The following is a 20,869-nucleotide window of genomic DNA, read 5'->3' on the forward strand; positions in this document are numbered from 1 at the left end:
ACTGTTGAAACAATGTGAAGCTGCTTTTTGAATGAAGCCAGCTGACCCAGTTATTTACTACATAATGATGCAGAAACTTTACAGCCTGAATCTTCTCAGTGGTTCACTGACTGAACAATCAAAACTCTTCAAACTCAGACTGACATGTGCCGACTGTGAATGATGCTCAGGATGTTTATAGTCTGCGGTTGCGGTTGAGTTTGTTCTTTATCTGCACTGAAGGGAGGTGTGTGTCGGTTAGCCACAACCAAACCAGAACAAGCCCAGTTTTCCATCTGACAGCTGAGTTGAACTGACAGAAGCACACGAGGAAAAAATAAGAAGTGAGACCAAAGTTTATTGATGCTGCAGAGAAATAATAAGTCACAGCAGAGACAACAAGAACACAGTCCAATAGACATAAATATAGTTTAAATAACAGTGAAGTTAGATATGACACTAAACAGGTGGAGGCTCTGTTCAACAGAAACATATGAGTGAAACAAGTGTTGTGAACTGAACTGGAACACTTTGAGTTAATATTTTTTATTTCACTGAAAAACACATTAAAAACTCTAAAAACTTCCTCTTAATCTGACCTGTTCGTCTCTCTGTAGCTGTAAAGGTCTCATTTAGCTTCAACATATCAGATAAGAAGTGAAGCAGATGACAGTGCTGAGGTGCGAGGGTCTCTGGGGACCAATCACAGGCCGGCTGGACACCACTGGTTGGTCTGGTGTGAAGGTCTACCTCAGTGATGAGTAGAGGATCTCCGGCTCCGACTTCAACCCTGAACAAACAAACAAACAAACAAACTCTTCAGACTCCACCCACAAACAGCAACTTCTGAACTGGAATACTCAAACTACTGATTCACTACATCAGGTTGCTAGTGTAGCCTCACACGGGGCACCATATTTAGTGTGTCTAGGAAACATTTTCAGCACTGTTCAATCAGGAGCTATCAGCTGTGTAAACAGGAAGTCACTGTAGCATCACAAGCTGTAATTTATAAAGCTGCAATGATTAATCAAATAATCGATTAGTTTTCAACTATTAAATTGATCCCTAGCTGTTTTAAAAATGGATGAACTGGTTTAAGATGCTTGGTGGGGAAGCTACTTTGCAAGCGTAGCTTGTAAAACTACATGTAGTTCAGACTGGCAGTAGTTTGAACAAACTACATTTCTACCCCTGGAGAAATGTAGTTTGTAAAACTACTGCTAAAAAAAAGTAGCTTTAGCAACTACTTATACTCATTATACTCATTTTACTCAGTGTTAAATAAATCAACATATGGTGTATATGAAACAAAATATAATAGCCGACAAAAAATTCACATGCCAGCAGAAATATGCCTCTCAACTCAAGTTTTATTTTTTAAAGAACAAAAGCTGACATTTTTGGTCAACATCACAGGAGCTTCAGAGGCACTAACACTTAGGCACCAGAACCAGATGCCAGGGCAGAATAGCTTGTTGACCCGACACATGAGCCGTCTCTCAAAGCTTTTATCAGACGTACAGTTTTGCCCTAAAAACATCTTTACCAACACTAAAATGCATCTATATCCAACATGTACATGCTCACATATGGCCATGGTTGGGCTGGCGGGGCAGCGGGAGGGTTGTCCATGACCTGCTTGTGCCATATGAGCACTGCCCTCCTCGGCACAAAGATCCACCCACTCTGTGAAGCATGTGAGTGCTGCCAGGGCGAGCCAATCAGAGGCAGCGTTGGCTTAGCATGTCATGACATGTTTCATGCCTTTTTTCAAAGAAAAATAAAATACAATTTATATTATAAAGGTCTTTTTTTTAATAAAAATAATATTTCATGTTATTGGCCAAAATTGTAGTTTGTAAATTGAGTAGTTAAACTACAAAAAATTACCCAAAAAGTAGTTGAAATACTTGACGCAGCACAAAATATGAATGTGGTTTAACTACCAGCAAGTTACAGCAAATTGTAGTTAAGCTATGTAGTTCAACTACATGTAGTTGGACTACATGTAGTTTAAGTCTCCCCAACACTGATCGTCAGGTCCTCTGATGTCAGCTTGTTGTGAACACTTCCTGGTGTCTCTCCTCCTCTGTGAGACTTCACAGGTAACTTTAATTTGTTTGGATCTGCAGTCATGTAGAAATCTGTGTGTGTTAATATAAAGTGTTACTGATATCAGTCTCCTGTCTGTGTGAGCTGAGATGTCGTCAGGATGTGTTTAGCTTAGCATTAAGACTGGAGCTGGACTGTCCAAAGCTGGTTCATAAATACGGAGCAGCTGTACCTCTGGTCCTGTTTGACTTCTTGTCTTTGAAGACGACTTGTCCATAACTGACGTCTTCTGCTCGTCTCACTCCAGAGTAAACAACAGCTGGATCGCTCTCTGCAACACAACAAACATCCTCATTAATGACTGCATGTACAACAACTGATACAGAGCTGCTGGTGGAGCTACTGCTGCTGTCCCACTACAGTAGTCATTATTCAGTCTTCAGGTATTATTTGTTAGAATAGGTGACGTGTTCTTAGTTCAGTTGAGAATACGTTATTATAGTCAGAGAGGATACATGAACATGTTGACTTATTAACATGTCAAAAAACACAAACACTTTTCTATCTGTTATACTTTTGGAAATATTCAGCTTTTTCTGCAACATTGTTCCCATTCAGTCCAGAGAAACTGTTCAGCTATCACAGTGTTGGGCTGGCTGGGAGGATGGAGACTTGTTGTCTTGTGGTTTTCTGTTTTATACACATGTTGAAGAAAAACGAAGCATGATGTCATCTGATTTTGTGTATTTCTGTCTACTCTTGTATATTTATGTATGCTCATATCATGTGTTAATATTACATCATCATGCTTAACTAAAAATATCTTGATAAATACTGAGCAGCTGTACCTCTGGTCCTGTTTGACTTCTTGTCTTTGAAGACGACTTGTCCATAACTGACGTCCTCTCGTCTCACTGCAGAGTAAACCACAGCTGGATCGCTCTCTGCAACACAACAAAACATCCTCATTACATGACTGCATGTACGACAACTGATACAGAGCTGCTGGTGGAGCTACTGCTAGTGTTAGCACTGCAACACAAGGAGAGTATCAATCTGTCTGCTGTAGAAATAATAATTTTTCATGTAGGATTATATATTTTATTAATATTTTATTATTTGATAAATGGCAGCAGGTTGTTTTCTCTTCTCAGAGGGTCTCTATGTGTAACAGGAAGTTAACTGTGACGACCACAAAGCTGCTCGCTTCTACTAAAATAAATGACACATTGACCACAAGGCACAAAGCATCACTTTTGGTCATGACAAACATCAGCAGCTTCACTGGAAACAGCAGGAGGAAGTTGATCGTGTGCTTTGATGCGACAAGTGGAAAAAACCTGCAATATTATCAGAGTTCAGAAACAACATATTCCTCATCTGCTGAGTCCGTCTCCTCTTCATATCCACCGCTCTCCTCATCAAAGTATTGTTAAAGTAAAAAGCTTTAATTCCCTTCTTGGATTAATTTCAGTCAGTGACGCCTGAAGTGTTTGAGATTTGTCACATGAACTATGCTGCCGTGTGGTTTAATACTCTCTGGTGTCTTCATGTTGTGACTCAGTCTGACATGTGGTGAAATGTAAAACATGAGTGTGTGAAACATCAGTGGAGTGAACTAACGGGAAATTCAACTCCAGACCTGGAAGTGGGGAGGAAGCTCTGCCTGTCAGCCTGAGTCCAGGGTTTAAAGACCCCTGAGGATGGACACAGGTGTTTCAGGGCTAAACTGATTTTATGAGATATGATGCTCCAGCAGCAGTCCCTCATTGGTTGTGTTTAACCTGGTGGGAAGCCAGTGAGGGATCTCATCCTTGTAAGCACTTTTATTTGTAACGTCTGTCTGTGAAAGTGATGTTTCATTAAGTTTGATCCTAACATGTGTCACTAATCATCCTCTGACATATTATACTGGTGTTTGTTCATGACGGGGACAAAGCAGAGCAGCTGTACCTCTGGTCCTGTTTGACTTCTTGTCTTTGAAGACGACTTGTCCATAAGTGACGTCTCCTGCTGGTCTCACTGCAGAGTAAACCACAGCCGGATCGCTCTCTGCAACAGAAGGAGAATATAAACACTTCTGCAGGAGGAATCGTTATATTATCTGTCATGCAGAGTTATAATACGATTGATTATGGAGTTAATAAATGTCAACAGTTGTTTTCTTCTTAACACCCCTGCTGTGAAAAACAACAGATCTCATTTAAACTGGACGACCACAAACACAGGTCACTCCACCCATCACTATAATGAGAAACATCAGCAGCGTCAGTTCACTGGAAACAGCAGGAGGAAGTTGGTGCTGTGGTTTGATTTACAAGATTAAAAGAGTAAAACACAAAAACATAAAGTGTGTTTAAGGTCAGTTTGATGCAGAAAACTGAGTCAAGTTCATTTAGTTTGTTGAGATTGTTCTCTTTCATATCTTTCCTCAGAGTGAGGAAGGAAACACGTCCTATTCTTTGTTGTTTCTGTGTTTAATCTCTTATTTTTTTTCTTGGTGATATTCTATATGTTGTCAACAAATCAACAATAAGTCTGCACTCAGACTAACACTGAATCAAGTGTTAGTGACAGTGGTGAGGTGAAGTGTCTGCACAGAGTCTGAACGGCACTGAAAGACAACACCCGGCCGTCTGTTATTGTAGCTGAAGTCATTAAACAAACTGTCATGTTTCTCTTATTTCAATCAATAATTAAAACTTCACAAAACTTTTTGTTTATTTGATTATTTTATGTAATTATTTATTTGATTTGATTAATTTAATATGTCAACGACATGTGACTGCATGGAGGAGATGAAGAGTAATCAATATTTACTGTCTACGTTAATAAACAGTTTATGATTCATGTGTATTGTTTCTTCTTGTTAACAGTCCTGCAGTGAGACATGAGCAGGACCACCTTCAGCTGAGGTGTTTTCATCAGAAACAGGAAGCAGGACGACCACAGAGCAGTTAGCTTCTGTTAGCAGATTCACCACAGGACACAAACGGACAGGAGGGCACGCTAACACAACACACAAGCGTTAGTGACAGTGGTGAGGTGAAGTGTCTGCACAGAGTCTGAAAGGTACTGAAAGACAACACCCAGCCCGGCCCGAGTCTGGGTCAGTTCTGGTTTATTTGTTTACTCTTGGCTGACATGGAGCGGACCATCATTCCACACAGTTTCTGGGCCACAACAGTGTTTCTTTCTGGGCCGGTAGCAACCACTTGTGTTTGGTTATGTATTCAGACAAATGTCATTAAGCTGTGTTGATGCTGGTGGGAAGCCAGTGAGGGATCTAATCCATGAAGGCACTTTGTAACATTTGTCTTTATTAGTTCTGTTTTAGTTAATTTTTAATAGTGAAAAACTATAACTGATAATCGTTCTGTTATTGTAGCTGAAGTCATTAAACAAACTGTCATTCTTCTCTTATTTCAATCAATAATTAAAACTTCACAAAACTTTTTGTTTGAAAAGTTTTTGATTATTTTATGTAATTGTTTATTTGATTTGATTAATTTAATATGAAGTCACAGAGTGTAAATGTGAACAGTAACAACATGTGACTGCATGGAAGAGATAAAGAGTATTTAATATTTACTGTCTACGTTAAATAAACAGTTTATAGTTCATGTGTATTGTTTCTTCTTGTTAACAGTCCTGCAGTGAGACATGAGCAGGACCACCTTCAGCTGAGGTGTTTTCATCAGAAACAGGAAGCAGGACGACCACAGAGCAGTTAGCTTCTGTTAGCAGATTCACCACAGGAAGCAAACGGACAGGAGGGCACGCTAACACAACACACAGCATCATCACCTGAGACAGACCGAGCTACAGTCTGAACCTTTGTGGACTCAAAAACATTGATTTAGTTTTATTTTCCATGAACACACTTTATTTTATATAACTGTGCTAACATCACGAGACAAAATGTCCTCATGGTGTCGAGCTGAGAGCGGTCCTCACAAAGACACAAGAACAAGAACACACACACACACACACACACAGTTGAATCAATTAAAGCATCTTTACCTCGGCTCCGTCTGATTGGCTGTTCTGGGGGACGTGATATCCTAACACCACTGTATGTGATGTCATCTCTGATGTCATCTCTGATGTCATCACCTCCTCCTTCTTCTTTTGCTGCTGAAATGAACAAAAATTACAGAAATTTCCATTTTAAAGTCTAAAGAAGATCGAAAGCTGCAGAGCTGAACTGATGAACGAGGATCTGAACGAATGTTTGACTTCAGGAAACAGTTGTTACAGTTTAAACTTGTAATGATTTGTGTGACACACTCTGAAATGTTCATATAAATGTGAATATCAGCAGAAAAATATGGCTTTAAAGGTGTAGTTGGTGAGAAATGGACAAAATTTGAAGGTAGTTTAAAAAACTATAGGAGGCAGCATGACCGCTAACTGCTGCTCACTGCCACGAACAAACATCATCAAGGCTGCTGTGAGTCAACAGTTTGAGTCAAGCAGAGAGAACACAACCAATCGGAGGAGGAGTAGGGCGGGTCCTGTGAGAAGACGCCGGGGCTAGCTGGTTAGCATGCTAACTTCAGTAGACATGTCTGTAACACAGAACAGAGACGTCTTTGACAGAACGTCAACACTGTTGTTTCTTCACTCTGGTCATTTCTCACCTCTTTAGAAGTGAACTGAGCACACGGCTGGGAAACATCATGAGAAACACAATTTATGATTTTGTCTTTTTTTGTGTCTGAATGTGTCGAACCTTTAGGTTTCCTGTTGATCAGCCGTCTCACCAGTAGAACCAGTAGAACCACAACAACCACAACACCCACAACACCCAGCAGAATGGGTGGAATAACAGTCCACCACTGATTAGGAGGAGGAGCTGAAGGAGAGGAGAGTGAAGGAGAAGTCGTCGCAGCAGGTTTCCCTAAAATGAAGCAAAGATTGTCATCAGCAACAGAAATCAGATGAATTCATTCAGTCATTTCACTGTAGAGAGTAACGAGGTTAAACTCAGACAGTGAACTTGCTCCTGTCTGGTCTGGTCCTCTTGTTCTGTGTCAGCCTGAGCCCCACTTACTTTATATACAGGTAAATAAATCAAGTGATGGGTTGAATGTTAAACTTTAACAAGATGTCAGGTTGTCCAGCTGTGGTATTATAAGACAACACATGAACTGAAAACATAAAGACGTGTAAAGTTTTAACATATCTGCTACGTATGAAACATAGAAATGTTAAACATACGATGATGACACTGACTCTGGAGACAGGCTGTCTGATGCTGAACCTCCTGACCTGTGACGGTGATCCAGCTGGGTGGAGACTCTCCATGACCCCTGATGTTACACTTGTAGAGGCCTTCATCAGACCTGGAAACATGGTGGATGGTCATGTGACCTGTAGGCTCAGTCCTGATGAAGGAGCCATCTTTATAGAAACCAGCTGAGAGGTTGGAGGTCTCTGTTGTACAGGTCAGAGTGACATCACCTCCCTCCATCACAGGGAGGACAGGACTCTGCAGGATCACTGCTCCACCTCAACACAGAGACAAACTACAGCACTTCATCCACCTTCAGCTTCATCAGCACTGACTGCACAGCCTCATCTTACCAGAGACAGTGATGTTGATGCTGGTACTGGCTGCTCCCTCTGTGGACTCACACCAGTAGACTCCACTGTCCAACGGGTCAATGTAGCTGATGTTACAGGAGGCACCAGCTTTTCTTCCCCACACTCCTTCTCCACACTGAGTCCTGGTTCGTTTAGTCGTGTTCCTCGTCACCGTCCATCCATCAGAGCTGTCGTCCTCCTCACACCTCAGAGAGACAGACTGATCTTTAAACAGCTGAGAGCTGTCAGGACTCATCTTCAGAGAGGCTGGAGGGAGTGAGTTATAATATTAGCTAAATGACCAGGTAAAAGAAAAGCTTGATATCTAAGCACTGTGTCTGAGCTTGTTGCCAAGCTGATGGTGAAGCTAAGACTCAGCAACAAGCTCAGACTTCTGAGTGAGATTTTGGACCTGGTGCCTACATTACCCACGATGCAACTTAGCTACTGAGTGACATCACTGAAGGCGGTTTATCAGATTACATGCAGCTTCCTCTGGAGCCACTAAAGGCTTTATACTACTCTTTTCATATATGCAGTTGTGAGACCTGTATACACACTTTAATGTGTAAAACTGAGAGTTATGCTTTAGCAGAGATATTCTCACTGATGGTCTCGTTTGGTTTGTAGGTCATATAGATCAATGAGAATGAAAATTGGATTCTTGGATCTTTACTGTAACAAAAGGGAAGTGACTCACTCAGTTATGAAATGCTAGTTTTAAGGTTTTTCACTGTTCAAATACGATCCATTCATGCACCACAGCGTTATCCCATAACTAAAGGTTCGGGTCAGATCTGATAAAGCTTTTATTTTCTTAAAGTCTGGAGTTGAATCAAGTGAGTCGAGTCTCGCCGTCCACTTGTGACTCCTTGTTTTTAGAGTCTTTCTGTTGGTCTGGTCTTTTTGTTTTTGGGGGATTCACTTCAGTCTGTTTTGTGAGGCAGTTGTTTGAACCTGGATGGCAGAAATCTTGTATGTTTGTTAAGTTTCTGTACGTTCAAACAAAGGACAACTCTTTAAAGAACATCAGTATTCACTTGAAAGTATTATCTCAACAGCTGCTGACTGTCAGGAGAGACGTTCACTCACCTCCGTTGGTTTCACAGCAAAGCAGAGGGATCAATGCTGAGGAGAAACAAGACTCAGGTTGGTTTGAGAGTTAACAACAAGATCAGACAGAGCACTGAGACACTTGGAGTTTTACTGCACTCGACATACCGGCAATATCTTTCAACCTCAGATAAATGTACTGTGTGTATGTGGATAGTAAATGTTCTTCTAAAGGCTTCATTATTGTGAGGGCCGTGTTTCTCAACCTGAAAAAAGCCCCTTGACACCATCAACCATAGCATTCTCCTTTCTAATGTTGTGTTCAGACCAAACGCAACACAAAGTATTCACATGACTGGATTACATATAAAGTCAATGATAAAATGTGATCCGGGTGGCGTGACTGACACAAATGACGCGGCGCAAGCAGTTGATTGGTTTGACTCATATCTTCAAACTAGACAACAGTGTGTGAACGTTGACCAAGACAGGTCATCCCCTTTAAACAACAGAAGAGATAAACCACAGGGTTCAGTCCTTGGTCCACTTCTCTTCAGTCTCTTTATAAATGTCCTGCCTACAGGCTGCTCAGCTGCTCAGCTGCTCAGCTTTATGCAGATGATGCTGTCATATATCCGCTTACTTAGCAAGACAGCGGAGATCCTAACTGGATCCTGGACGATGTCCATCAGTGGCTGCAACACAATCATCTTGAACTGGATTTGATTAAAAACTGTTTCTCTTTAAAAAAAAATTAAATGCTACTTTGAAATTAAGAAATACAGAAGGTCAATGATTTTAGGTCATTTTTCATATTGTCATCCACAACCAGACACATTATACCTTTATATAATCAGGCCCTGAAAATAATGACATCACTGTCAGCTAATAAAAAGATGCAATCTACTTAGCTTTGAGAGCTTTACCCATTTCTGTTTTCTCTAATTAATTTTCAAATGTATCAACAGTCTCGCCCCAGAGCCTCTCTCCAGATATATCAAAGACAGGACAGTAACAGAGTAACCAGGAGCACAGGGAACTGCAACTGTAAAATATCACAGCTTTGTCCATGAAAGGCTGCAACTCTGGAAGACATCACCAACTGAAATCTAACTAATTCCAGATATAAACTTGTGTACAACAAAGGTTAAGTGCTGACTGAAAGTAAACCTGATGTAGGTTATATGGGTGATGTGTTGTTGTATGTTTTATTTATTGTATTTCCACTTCTACTGTGTATTGTGATTTTATGATACTAACCACTGACAGCTGTATGTTTTATGTCTTACATGTAAAAGACCAACTCAGGACAAGAGCTGAAAATGAGCTATAAACTCAGTTCCACTGTCTGTAGTGGAACTATGTTAAACGATATTGTTCCTATTAAAGACATTAAAATATTAAAATTAATTGTTGATAAAAAAATGAAAAGATTTTTTAATTTTTCTGTCTTTGTCTCTGTCTCAGACTGAATGATGAAAAAAAAACATTTAAAGGAACAGTTCACCATGAAAAAGTAACTCAGCCATCGTCTCCTCCTGATGATATAAAGTCAGGTGAAGTCTCGTAGTCCACAGAACATTTCTGGAGCTTCACAGTAAAACAGAGTTGCAGCGTTCTGCTGAACACCTGAAGCAGCTGGAGATGATTTAAACATCAGATGTCTCCATGCAGCTCGTCTGCTGTGATCACAGTCTGCAGGAGAGAAGTGATAACAACCTGATCTGAGACCAGATTTACACCCTTAATGTGCGGTCGAGCTCGTGCTAGCACTTCAGACACGCTAACACTTTTAGCTTTGCAGCTTTTTGTTGTTGTTGTTTCCTTATTAAAACCAGTCCCCAACTACTTCAGTTGTTCCTCGTCTTTACATGTCTTCTTCAGACTAGTGGAAAGAAAACGTCCAAAATACACCTTTAGTCGTTCATTGTGTTCTGATGTCTTAATCCAAATTAGGATATATTAAATTACATAGCCTCATTTGCATATTTGAACATAATTCAGGAAACGCTTCATACTTAAAATAATTGTCTCCATGTAAGTAATGGACTGCAGAAGTTTCATAGTGAAATGTTCACCCTGTTCACCTGTAGTGTCTCCGCTTGAACCAAACAACAAACACATTCGATCACTACGTTAGTCAGTTTGCTGCATCTTCATCTCTTTAGCCTTGTTCATCTCTAGTTTTCCCTGCAGTGATCAATAAAGTATCAGTATCAGTTCAGGGTTGTTTATAGTTTGACAGAACAGATTGTACTTACAGAGCAGCAGAGATGTCCGTCCCATTGTACTGAACCATCAATTCAACTCTCCTCCTTCCTCTTTGATTGTTCAACTGGTGACTGAAGGTTTTTTTCTCACCAGTTAAAAATAAATGGGTTGTCTGGTTTGGCTTCTTTGCACGAATGACCAAGAGAGTACGAGGAGGGATGGGGCCCAGCACAAAGCAGGAAATGACTGTGTGCTTCAAATGCAGTGTGGTTTGTCTTGGAGGTCCTGAGTGAGTGTCTGAGGTCGAGACACATTCATCTGAAACAAGGATGTCCTTTTCCACAGTGGAGTTTCACTCTGTGTTAGTCTGAGGATGGTTTCCTCTCTTTTGAGTAGTTTAGATGAAACTGTCCTGGGTGCAACCTGTTTTCCTCTTGTTGTGTTTTTGTTGTTGCAGTGCCACAAATGTCCTGCAGGGGTCAGTGAAGATGATTCACTGCAGCTCAACTGTGTCTGATGATCAGCCTGTTTTAAATTACAACATTAAGTGTCTCTTTGAAGTATTAAGAGTTTTGCACAGAGGACAATGAGATACGACGATAAGGAGAAAAAACAAACACATCAGGTGTGAATGGCTACAACTCTGTTCCAGGTACAGATGAATGTGTTTATACTGATATAAAATGAAGGGTCAGAATTAGCCAGTCGTCCCTCCTGAGCAGCTGCCAGCTTTATTATTTTTATACAGTCCAGCATTACAAATCACAATATGCCTCGAGGGGGTTTACTATCTACACAGCACACAGTTTCTGCTGTCCTCAGACCCTCGAATCAGACAAGAAAACATTACACCCACAAAATAACCTTTATCATGAAAACCTCAGGAAGAGGAACAGAGGAGGGATTCTTCTCCCAGCACAGACACACATGCATTAAATGTCCAGGTACACAACAGATCAGCAGAAATCACAACAAAAATACAGATATGTGTGGATTGTTAAACATAAGTCAGGAGTGTGTGTCCAAGAGGACGTTTAGCAGCTTCAGGTGTGGCTGTGTATGTACAACCATGATGAGTCAAATGATGTCACACTGTGTTTCCATCACCAGTTTTAAGAGATGGTGCAGGTTTGTGAAGAGCCAGGCCCGAGATCGACCATCTTACGAGTCGGGTTAAAACATGCCCGACTGCCTCCTCCTGGGTTGTGGTGATGTCAGATGGGCTTTGCCATCACTCAGGGATGAATGGTAGCTTCCTCTTCCTCTTCAGGATCCATTTTGTGATGCTGTCTCCATTTATGAAGCAATTAGCGGGAGATGCTGAGCAAATCATGACAATAGCCTGGAAATCCCTGATGATAAGTAGCTGACCACCAACAACCGCTGCAACCCATAGACTGGACATAAGTGAGTCATCAGTTCAGTTCAGATGATGACTGAGTTTACCTGTCCTTAAAACACAGGTAAACTCAGTCATCATCTCCTCTCACATAAAAAGATTTTTTTTCTGACTTTGTATGATCATAAAGGCACTATAATTAGCATTTTGATGTATAACCCTGTTTGTAGAAAGACAATCCTCTTGCACCTTATGTTCCACTTACCTTTACTCCACGATAACTCAATATTTTATTTTATTTTATAACTACTTTAGCAATTTATTGTATATAGTACTTTATTGTTTCTATATTTGCCCTTGTATTTTGATTGTATTTGTACTTGAATGTACCTGCTGCTATGATAACCTAATTTCCCCTCAGGGATTAATAAAATGATCTTTCTTTCTTTCTTTCTTAAATGAACCTTGATCTGTTGACTGTCTAGAGCTGGACTGCAGCTCTGTTCACTGCATGCTGCTGTAACATGTACGTCAAAATACAAAAGAAATATAATTTGTGGAAATAATGTATTCTGTGGGTAACGGGGGCGGGACTAGATAAGCATCTGCTTCTCCCGCTTTCCCTTTCGGCCATGTGTACTAGCTGATTTTAACTAAGATGATGTGTGATGATGACTGTCTAATAACATGCCGAAATAAATAAATAAATAAATAAATAGATAAATAAATAAATAAATAAATAAAAGATCTAGAATGTTCACAGTGTCTCTAATCTCTTCTGAGCATAAAGATCTTGAACACTTCTTTGAACTGGCTCAGAGGCCCTCTTCTCACACTGGTGCACTTGTGCTGGAGGATCATGTTGCTAAACATGAACATGTGTTGATGATCTAACACATCACTGCAGTAAATCCTGTTGGGTGTGAGTGACTCTGCTGACATCTGGTGGTATAAAACACTCTGACAGAGTCCACGTGACTTTCTGGAAATAAGCAGGATGTACCCATTGTGGTTCTCAGTCACGTAGTAACTTTTGGTTACTGGTTCACTGGATTTAGTGACTGAATATATTTCAGTCACAGTTAGGTGAGAGTGTTTGTTGGTATTCAGTGTTCATCCTAACAGTTGCTGTTTGTTGCCAGATATTTCTGATCAGCGAAATGTGGCAGTGCTCAAGAATCAAAAGTAAAAGTCCATCTCATCATGAACATGATTGACTGCTATCAGAGTTTTATCTTTAATATAAAGTCCAATGATGACGGTCAGTATGAAACCTAAACATACGGTTGAGTGAGGTCTGAGGTGTTAGTGGGGTTATTATCCTCTGAACTGTAATTCACAGTTGTACAGTTTGTATCAGCTTTTACATAATCCTGTGTTATGCAGTAATGCAAGTGAACACAAAAATTACAATTATTCAAAAAAGGTAAACTGTCTAACAGACACCATGAAAAATATATAAAATATGAAAATATAAAATAGAAAGAATATAAAATATAAAAATATAAGATGTAAAAATATAACAAAGTAATGTTCACTCAGATATAAAAACACTGGGTCTGCAGTCAGTGATTTGTTTGAACTGACCTACTTTGCACTTTGTATCTAAGTACAGTTGTTCTAGTTTAACTTGTACTTGAAAAAGTTCAGAACCTTTACGTCAGTGAAATATCTGTCGGTGGCTGAATGTCCGACACAACTTGAATGCAACTTTTCTCTTACAGGGCTGATTTCTGGGAAACCACGTGACGACGGGCTGACTTTAACGCCTCACTGCGCTGAATCGTACGTCGACGTCGCCGCCATATTGGATGTGTCAGCTCTGCCCCGTGAACTAATACAAGTCAATGAAGTTAACTTTATAAAGCTCCTGCTACAAAGTGCTGTAAGTTAATGCCTCTCATTTACACATTAAACACGTACGGATATATCTGGGAAACAGACAGGAACCAAAAACATTATAAACATACATCCGGTGGTTTGGTGCCTGTATACTGAACGTTTATATCATCAGAACGTTACAGACGTTGTTTCTGGTTCCTGAATATATTCGTACGTGTTTAATGTGTAAATGAGAGGCATTAACTTACAGCACTTTGTAGCAGGAGCTTTATAAAGTTCACTCCATCGACTTTATTCGTTCACGGGGCTGAGCTCGGACGTGCTGACGTCTCGCAGCAACGGGCCAGCCCACTCAGGGAGGCGTCTGTGTATATAGAGGGACAAACAGGAAGTTGGTCACAGAAGAGAGAGACCAGCAGAGAGCTCCTGCTCAGTCATGTCCGTGATAACATCTGCGACACTGAGGCTCCTCCTGACCTCTGCATGGATCGTCGTTGCTTGTGGAGGTAGGGAGCGCGCGTGTGTGTGTGTGCGTGAGAGAGGGCGTGCGTGTGTGTTTCTTCACATATGACGTCGAGGTTCCAGTTGTTTAGAACTGTGAGTGGTGACGTCACTAGTTGGAGCTGGTTTATGGCTTGTGTTGAGGTGACTGATGTTAGAAATGTGACACTTCCGGTATCATCTTTATTTACTGTTAACAGCTCAGAAATGACTCGAGCTTAATTACTCTAATTATCATTATTGTTATTGTTGTGACTGTTAAAAATGTTATTATATTTATGAGATATGAATCAACTGCACTTTACACATTTATATGTTGATGTATGTTGGCTGCTGGATATATTAGTGACCTATATATATATTTAGTTTTGAGTGTCATCATCATATTTTCAGTCAGTGCAGCTGCTCCTCTGCAGACCTGCTGCCAGTGTTGTACAAAGTATCCAACAGGAGAACTTATCTGAAAGTATCTGATGTTAAATGTAACAAAAGTACCAGTAAAAGTAAATGATACAGATATTATCCTTTGTTTTTAATGTGTTATTGAAGATAAAATAAATACATTAAAAAATGTTGTTCTTCGGCTCTGATGCAGCATGTAATCTGTGAAGTAACTAAAGTTACCAGATAAATGTACTCAGTTCCCTTCCATCAGTCCTTGCTGCTCCATCCTTGTACTTTTTATACTTTATCAAAGACTTCCTGTTGTTTTATTGTGAAAGTGCGTTCACAGTGGAAGGTGAAGGAAGAGTTTTACTGTGGAGGGAAACTTGTTCTGTAACAACTCTTCTGCAGTCGTGTCCGTCCATGCAGACAGAAGGCTGGTGCATCTGGACAACAAGATGTTACTCTGGTAGAAGAAGATGAAGGAAAAGCAGCTGTTTGTTCTGCACGTGTCACTGAGACATGTATACATGTTGAATTCTTCATGAATCAGGTTAAATCAGTGCATTCAGGTGGAGATGATAGTAAAAGTATTGACATATTAAATACTCAGATTTAGCAGATTTTCCTGTTTTGGGTGCGTTTAATAAACCGACTGTAGTCAGCTGCCTCTCCCTGCTGCTCCTGACTCATTACTGTGATCGCTCTGATGAATTACTGTCAATAAATAATGCTGTTTGTGATGACAGGTTTAGATCTGTTCAGTCCTAACAGCCAGCAGCCAGTCGTTGGGTTCATATGAAGCACAGAATACAGAGACAAGCTCTCCTCATGAGTCTCAGAGGTGTGCTGCAGATGAACATTAGTTTTAGTTATCTGCACTAAATGTACAAAAGTGTTTCAATGTAACATGTAAATAATAAAAGAAGGCAACATCACATCGAAATGAATTTACAACAGATTAAACAATTATTAGCAGTAAAATGAATAAAGGACAATAAACAGATTAAAGATAACAAATAAAAGCAGTAAAGGACGGTATCAAGAAACAGATCAATGGACTGAGAGCTGTAAAATAAATGAAAGGATGACTGCACATATAATATATATTTTATAGGGTTGTCACGATACTAAAATTTTCAACTCGATACCGATACTCAGGAAAATATTCGATACTCGATACCATTTTCGATACCACAAGGATAAAAAAAAGACCCCAAAATTTAAAAGAAATACTTTTATTAACGAGAAAAATGCAAAAATAACCTCTGTTACAACATGTAACAATTAACAGAACCACACGTTAAATATTCTGGGGACTTGGCATCATATTTTCGTTGTTGGTCAAACACAGACGGTGGAGTTGGCTGTGTGTGCTGCTGTTTGGTTGCAGGTCGACTTTTCTCTGGTATCGATACTTTTGAAAATGAGTATCGTATCCGGATACAACATTTTAGTATCGATACTTTTTTGAATTTCGATACTTTTGACAACCCTAGTGTTTTAACAGCTGAGACTCTTGCGATTGAGTCGGGCGCAACCTCGAAACTGCGCTCCACACGACGTCACAGTTTGTACAGTGTGAGGAAGTAGAGCTGCGTCGGCCATCTTTACATGTTGTTAGTTATTTCACGTCACAGATGGAATGAAAAGGTTGTTTTCATGTGAACAGGAAACAAGTCCTGAAGTCTCTCCTCTGTTTTTGTTCAGACACACAGGTGGTGGTGAAACCTGGAGATGATGCTACTCTTCAGTGTCAGGTTCCCAGAGATGGCTCCATCGAGAAGTTAGAATGGAACAAAACTGACCTGAAGTCAGAGAAATATGTCTTCTTCCTCAGAGATAACTGCTCAAATGAAGACTACCAGCTTGATTCTTTTCATGGTCGAGTGAAGCTGAGAGATCCACAGATGAAGCAGGGAAACGCTTCTGTTGTCCTGAAGAAAGTCACCGCCAGCGACTCTGGACCGTACGAGTGTGTCGTTTTCACGAGCAGAGGAGGAGGACGCAGAAAGAGAGCAGCTGACACACCGTTCAGACAAACCGTCCACCTGAAGGTTGAAGACTCAGGTGAGTTTGTAGACTCAGATCAGAGGTTTGTGTTTTATACAGATGGTGACAGCCGACATGAGACTGGAGAGGAAACCTGCTGACAGCTGACACCTCTTTCTGCTCTGCAGGTCCTGAAGCTGGAGGGAGCGAGGAGAGAGGAAGTGAGGAGAGAGGAAGCCAGGAGGGAGGAAGCCAGGAGGGAGGAAGCCAGGAAGAAGGGAACCTGCGTGGTCATCCGGGGCTAATGGGTCTGATGGCTGTTTCTGTGGTGATTGCTGTTTTGGGTTTAATCGGTTTCCTGGTAAATAAAAGACCAATGAAGAAGAATCCAGAGCAGCCTGCTGCTGATGAACAACTGCAGTTATCATCCACAGAGCCTGCTGAGGTTCAGTGTCAGTCTGAAGTCTGAGACTCTCCACCGTGATGATCTGGTTCATCAGTGCTAACAATATTCCCCCTTCGTGATTTGCTACCTTATTGAGGTGAAGGGGTTTGAGGGCCCTTTGACCTGGGAGCTGTGTGCAGTGATGTAGTCTGTAGTCCTGAAACCAGTTTAATTATAAAGCTTTTCATCTGTTAAAAACTGTTAGCGGTTGCTAACAAGTGTCTGAATGAGACTACAGAGGTTGTCGGGGACATTAAACGTCCTCACAGCGAACACGGAGACTCGTCTCCTCACTAGTCCGTCTTTACAGGCCCACTTTAGTTACACACTGTTCTCACTCTGACTTTACAACTTGTGCATTGATCAGTTTATAGAAACCTGGATAGTAATTGTGCAGTAAGACGCTTAGGCTGGATTGCACCAACAAGGTTTAACTTTAAAATCAGATTAAATCGTGGTTTAAGTTTAAATTCTGTTGCACCAAACTTTAGACCTAGTGTAAAATTAAGACAGATTAAATTTAAACCTCTCTTTAAACCTCAGTTTAATTTTTACTCTAAACCAAGTTTAAATTTAATTCTGTTGCACCAGAACTTTAAACTCCAGTTTAAACTGTGATCGAGAATTAATTTTAAACTGACAGTTGGGAAGGTTTAACTTTAACAATGGCTGCATTTTTGAGGTGGATAGAGCAAAATAATAAAGTTCCTCGAAGAAAACTGAGAGACAGCCTCAATCCTCTTGAATTTTATGATGAAGAGGAATTTTTGGTGAGATACCGGTTTACCAAGGAAACAGTTTTGGAGCTGAACAGGAAGACTGGACCAACTGTCAAACATGGCAGTGACAGAAATGCAGCTGTACCACCGATGCTACAACTCCTGGTTGCCCTGAGGTTCTACGCTACTGGCTGAGCTTCTCTGCCGAGCCATAGTAACGTAGCCGATCTGTCACAAGTGACGTTAGGCTAACGTTTTTGCTAGCTAGCAACAATGTAACTTTTAATCGGAAAAGCACCCGTTGAAACAGTCTTTCTCTTTTTTCTATATAAATCCAGGGCCCTGACAGCACGCTTCCGATGTAGCCTTTATATTTAATTGCATATTTAATTATTAATTTTAATTTCGATATCCACAATTATCCCTATTGATTTAAATTAGTTTAAATTAAATTTAAATTCAGTTAAACTGAGTTTTACTAAACTGAGATCAATTTTAAATGGTGCAACAGAGCTCTGTTTAATTTTAAACCTTGATTAACTCATTTTAAACCTAGTTTTACTAATCTCTGATTAGAGCTAATCTTAGATTAAATTAAACCTTGTTGGTGCAATCCAGCCTGGTGACGTTGAAGTCATTTGACTGTGATAATAATAATAAACTTTATTTATATAGCGCTTTTTAAAAACAGAGTTTTACAAAGTGCTTTGACAAAGACAATGCAAAATTGTAGAGGACAACAGAACAGATTCGAGAGTAGTAGTAGAAGAACATAAGTAAGAATAAGAAAAAGAATAAAAGAAATGGGTTAAATCAATAAAACAAGAACAACAATATAGTCAACTCAGACAGTAGGAGCAAAGTAAAAGGAAGACATCACATAAAAGCAAGTCTATAAAAATGGGTTTTAAGAAGAGATTTAAAAGAGGTTACTGATCCTGCAAGCCTTGATGTCGTCTGTTTGTAGCCTAGCATTAGCTTTTTACTGCTACACATTTAATTTACCTTCAAACATCACAGAGTGGAGTTCATCTGTGGAGATTATCTGCTGAACAGAACCTGAAGGATCAGAACCTTCAGATTATCTTCTGTAATAATCCAGAATCCAGTTCAATAATCCCACAGAGGAACCAGAGAGATGCTAACTGCAGTTAGCTACAGACACACATCATCACCACAGCTCTCTATTATCTGGAGCACTCAGCTCCTGAAGTGTCTCCCAGGTTTCAGGGTCGGACTAAATGCAATCGGGCCACCTGTAGCACTGATCTGTCAGAACTCGTGCTGAGAGTCAACAGCCTTTCTTTTTTGCTTTAGCAGCTTTTTGTTAAGACTTTTTATTTTGTATCGCTGCAGCTAAACATGTAACAAAGGACATATTATTATTATTATTACGATTAATTAGAAAGTCAAATCAAAACTATTCGATATTCTATAATTTTCAATGTATGTGCACAGAAAATATGTGACTTTCAAACAGTATAATCCTGCAGCACAGTCTCCTGAAGATGTGTGATTGACCTGAGAACGACACAGCGGAGGTCTTCACACAGTTTGACGTGACGTCAGGTTGAATCCTGACAAAATATAAAAGATGTAAAAACAGCAGCTGTATCGTAGTCAGCTGGACGTGTTTCAGTTTGTTGAAGACGTTTCACCAATGATCCAAGAGGCTTCTTCACTTCTGACTAACTGGAGGAGCTAAACCCTGTGTGCGAGTGTCCTTACAGTCGTTGAGGAGTTGTGTGAGCTCGAAACTCAAATGTTGACATTTGATATACAAAAGTATAAAGTCAGTTAATTCTAGTTAAAAACTATTATTATTATTGAGATTTTATATTCAAATAAGGTGCACTGTTTCTTTGATTCCTGAAGTAAACTATAATTGAGTTTATGTTCATAAAGTCTGAATCAACCTTGTTAAAACATGAAACTGATGAATGAATGCAATCCCACTGAAATTATTTTAAAAAAAGAAAAGTTGAGTTAATGCACTTTATGAGATTTTACAGTTCAGAGCACAAAGTGAGATGTAACAGGAGATCAAAGTTCTTTGTTTGATTTTTTTGGGACATTTGAATTTAGTTTTGTTCGCTGGTCATGCAGGTTTCTAACAGTTTGTAATGTTATGTATGTAAAAATAATATACACTGAGGGTCATGCTTCATTCAAAATGAGGCAACAAAAAATGTGACAAAGACAATTTAGATCAGTTCAACTTGTTTTTAATATAATTCACCAAGACAGAGTGGAAAGATCCATTTCTACTCTTTTAATGTTTAAGGAATGTTTTTGTCAGTGACTTATGAAATTTGACAAAAAGTCTCAGGGTTTCATTTAATAATTTGCTTCTCTATTTTTGTTCTTTTGGTATTTGTGTGAATTTATTGCTCTTGGTCTTCAACCGCTGTTACAAGTTAATGTCACTGATGCATAATCAATAAAGTTGATCTCACAGATGAGTCTGTGCAGACCGGTCATGTATTCACATTAACAACATGTCTTTGTTTCTGTCAATCTCAAGGTTCTGATAATTTTATAATAAATTGTACATGAACTGTTGATTCAGGTGTAATTCACCTGGAGCAGAAAAGTCCACAACACACCTGAGCTGCTGTCATGATGTCACCGAAGTAAAAGTACACAGTCATTAGCAGTAAAATACTCTGAAGGTGTCAGCAGCTGAATTGCTGAAGCCTATGTTGTCTCATGAGATGATTTTAGCAGGTGGAGCTAATTTAACATCTTAAATCTTTAACA

General features: G+C 39.8%; 2 protein-coding genes across 2 annotated transcripts; one reads left to right on the forward strand and one right to left on the reverse strand.

Moving 5' to 3' along the window:
- Nucleotides 1-372: 372 nt before the first annotated feature.
- LOC311251527 (uncharacterized protein) lies at nt 373-11,078 on the reverse strand. The gene is made up of 10 exons (XM_084343994.1): nt 10,938-11,078; nt 8,716-8,751; nt 7,624-7,890; nt 7,309-7,548; nt 6,770-6,937; nt 6,058-6,171; nt 3,988-4,086; nt 2,883-2,978; nt 2,267-2,365; nt 373-769 (listed from the first exon to the last, which is right to left on the reverse strand). The coding sequence occupies exons 1-10, from the start codon at nt 10,960-10,962 to the stop codon at nt 726-728; spliced, it is 1,188 nt and encodes a 395-aa protein (XP_084200120.1). The 5' UTR covers nt 10,963-11,078; the 3' UTR covers nt 373-725.
- A 3,241-nt stretch (nt 11,079-14,319) lies between these two features.
- On the forward strand, nt 14,320-20,571 carry LOC311252049 (uncharacterized protein). Its single transcript, XM_084344825.1, has 3 exons — nt 14,320-14,574; nt 16,664-17,023; nt 17,134-20,571. Exons 1-3 carry the CDS (start codon nt 14,505-14,507, stop codon nt 17,412-17,414), a joined length of 711 nt encoding a protein of 236 aa, XP_084200951.1. The 5' UTR covers nt 14,320-14,504; the 3' UTR covers nt 17,415-20,571.
- Nucleotides 20,572-20,869: the final 298 nt, after the last annotated feature.

Source organism: Pagrus pagrus (assembly GCF_965226575.1).
Source record: "Pagrus pagrus genome assembly, chromosome: 22".
Lineage (NCBI taxonomy): Eukaryota > Metazoa > Chordata > Actinopteri > Spariformes > Sparidae > Pagrus > Pagrus pagrus.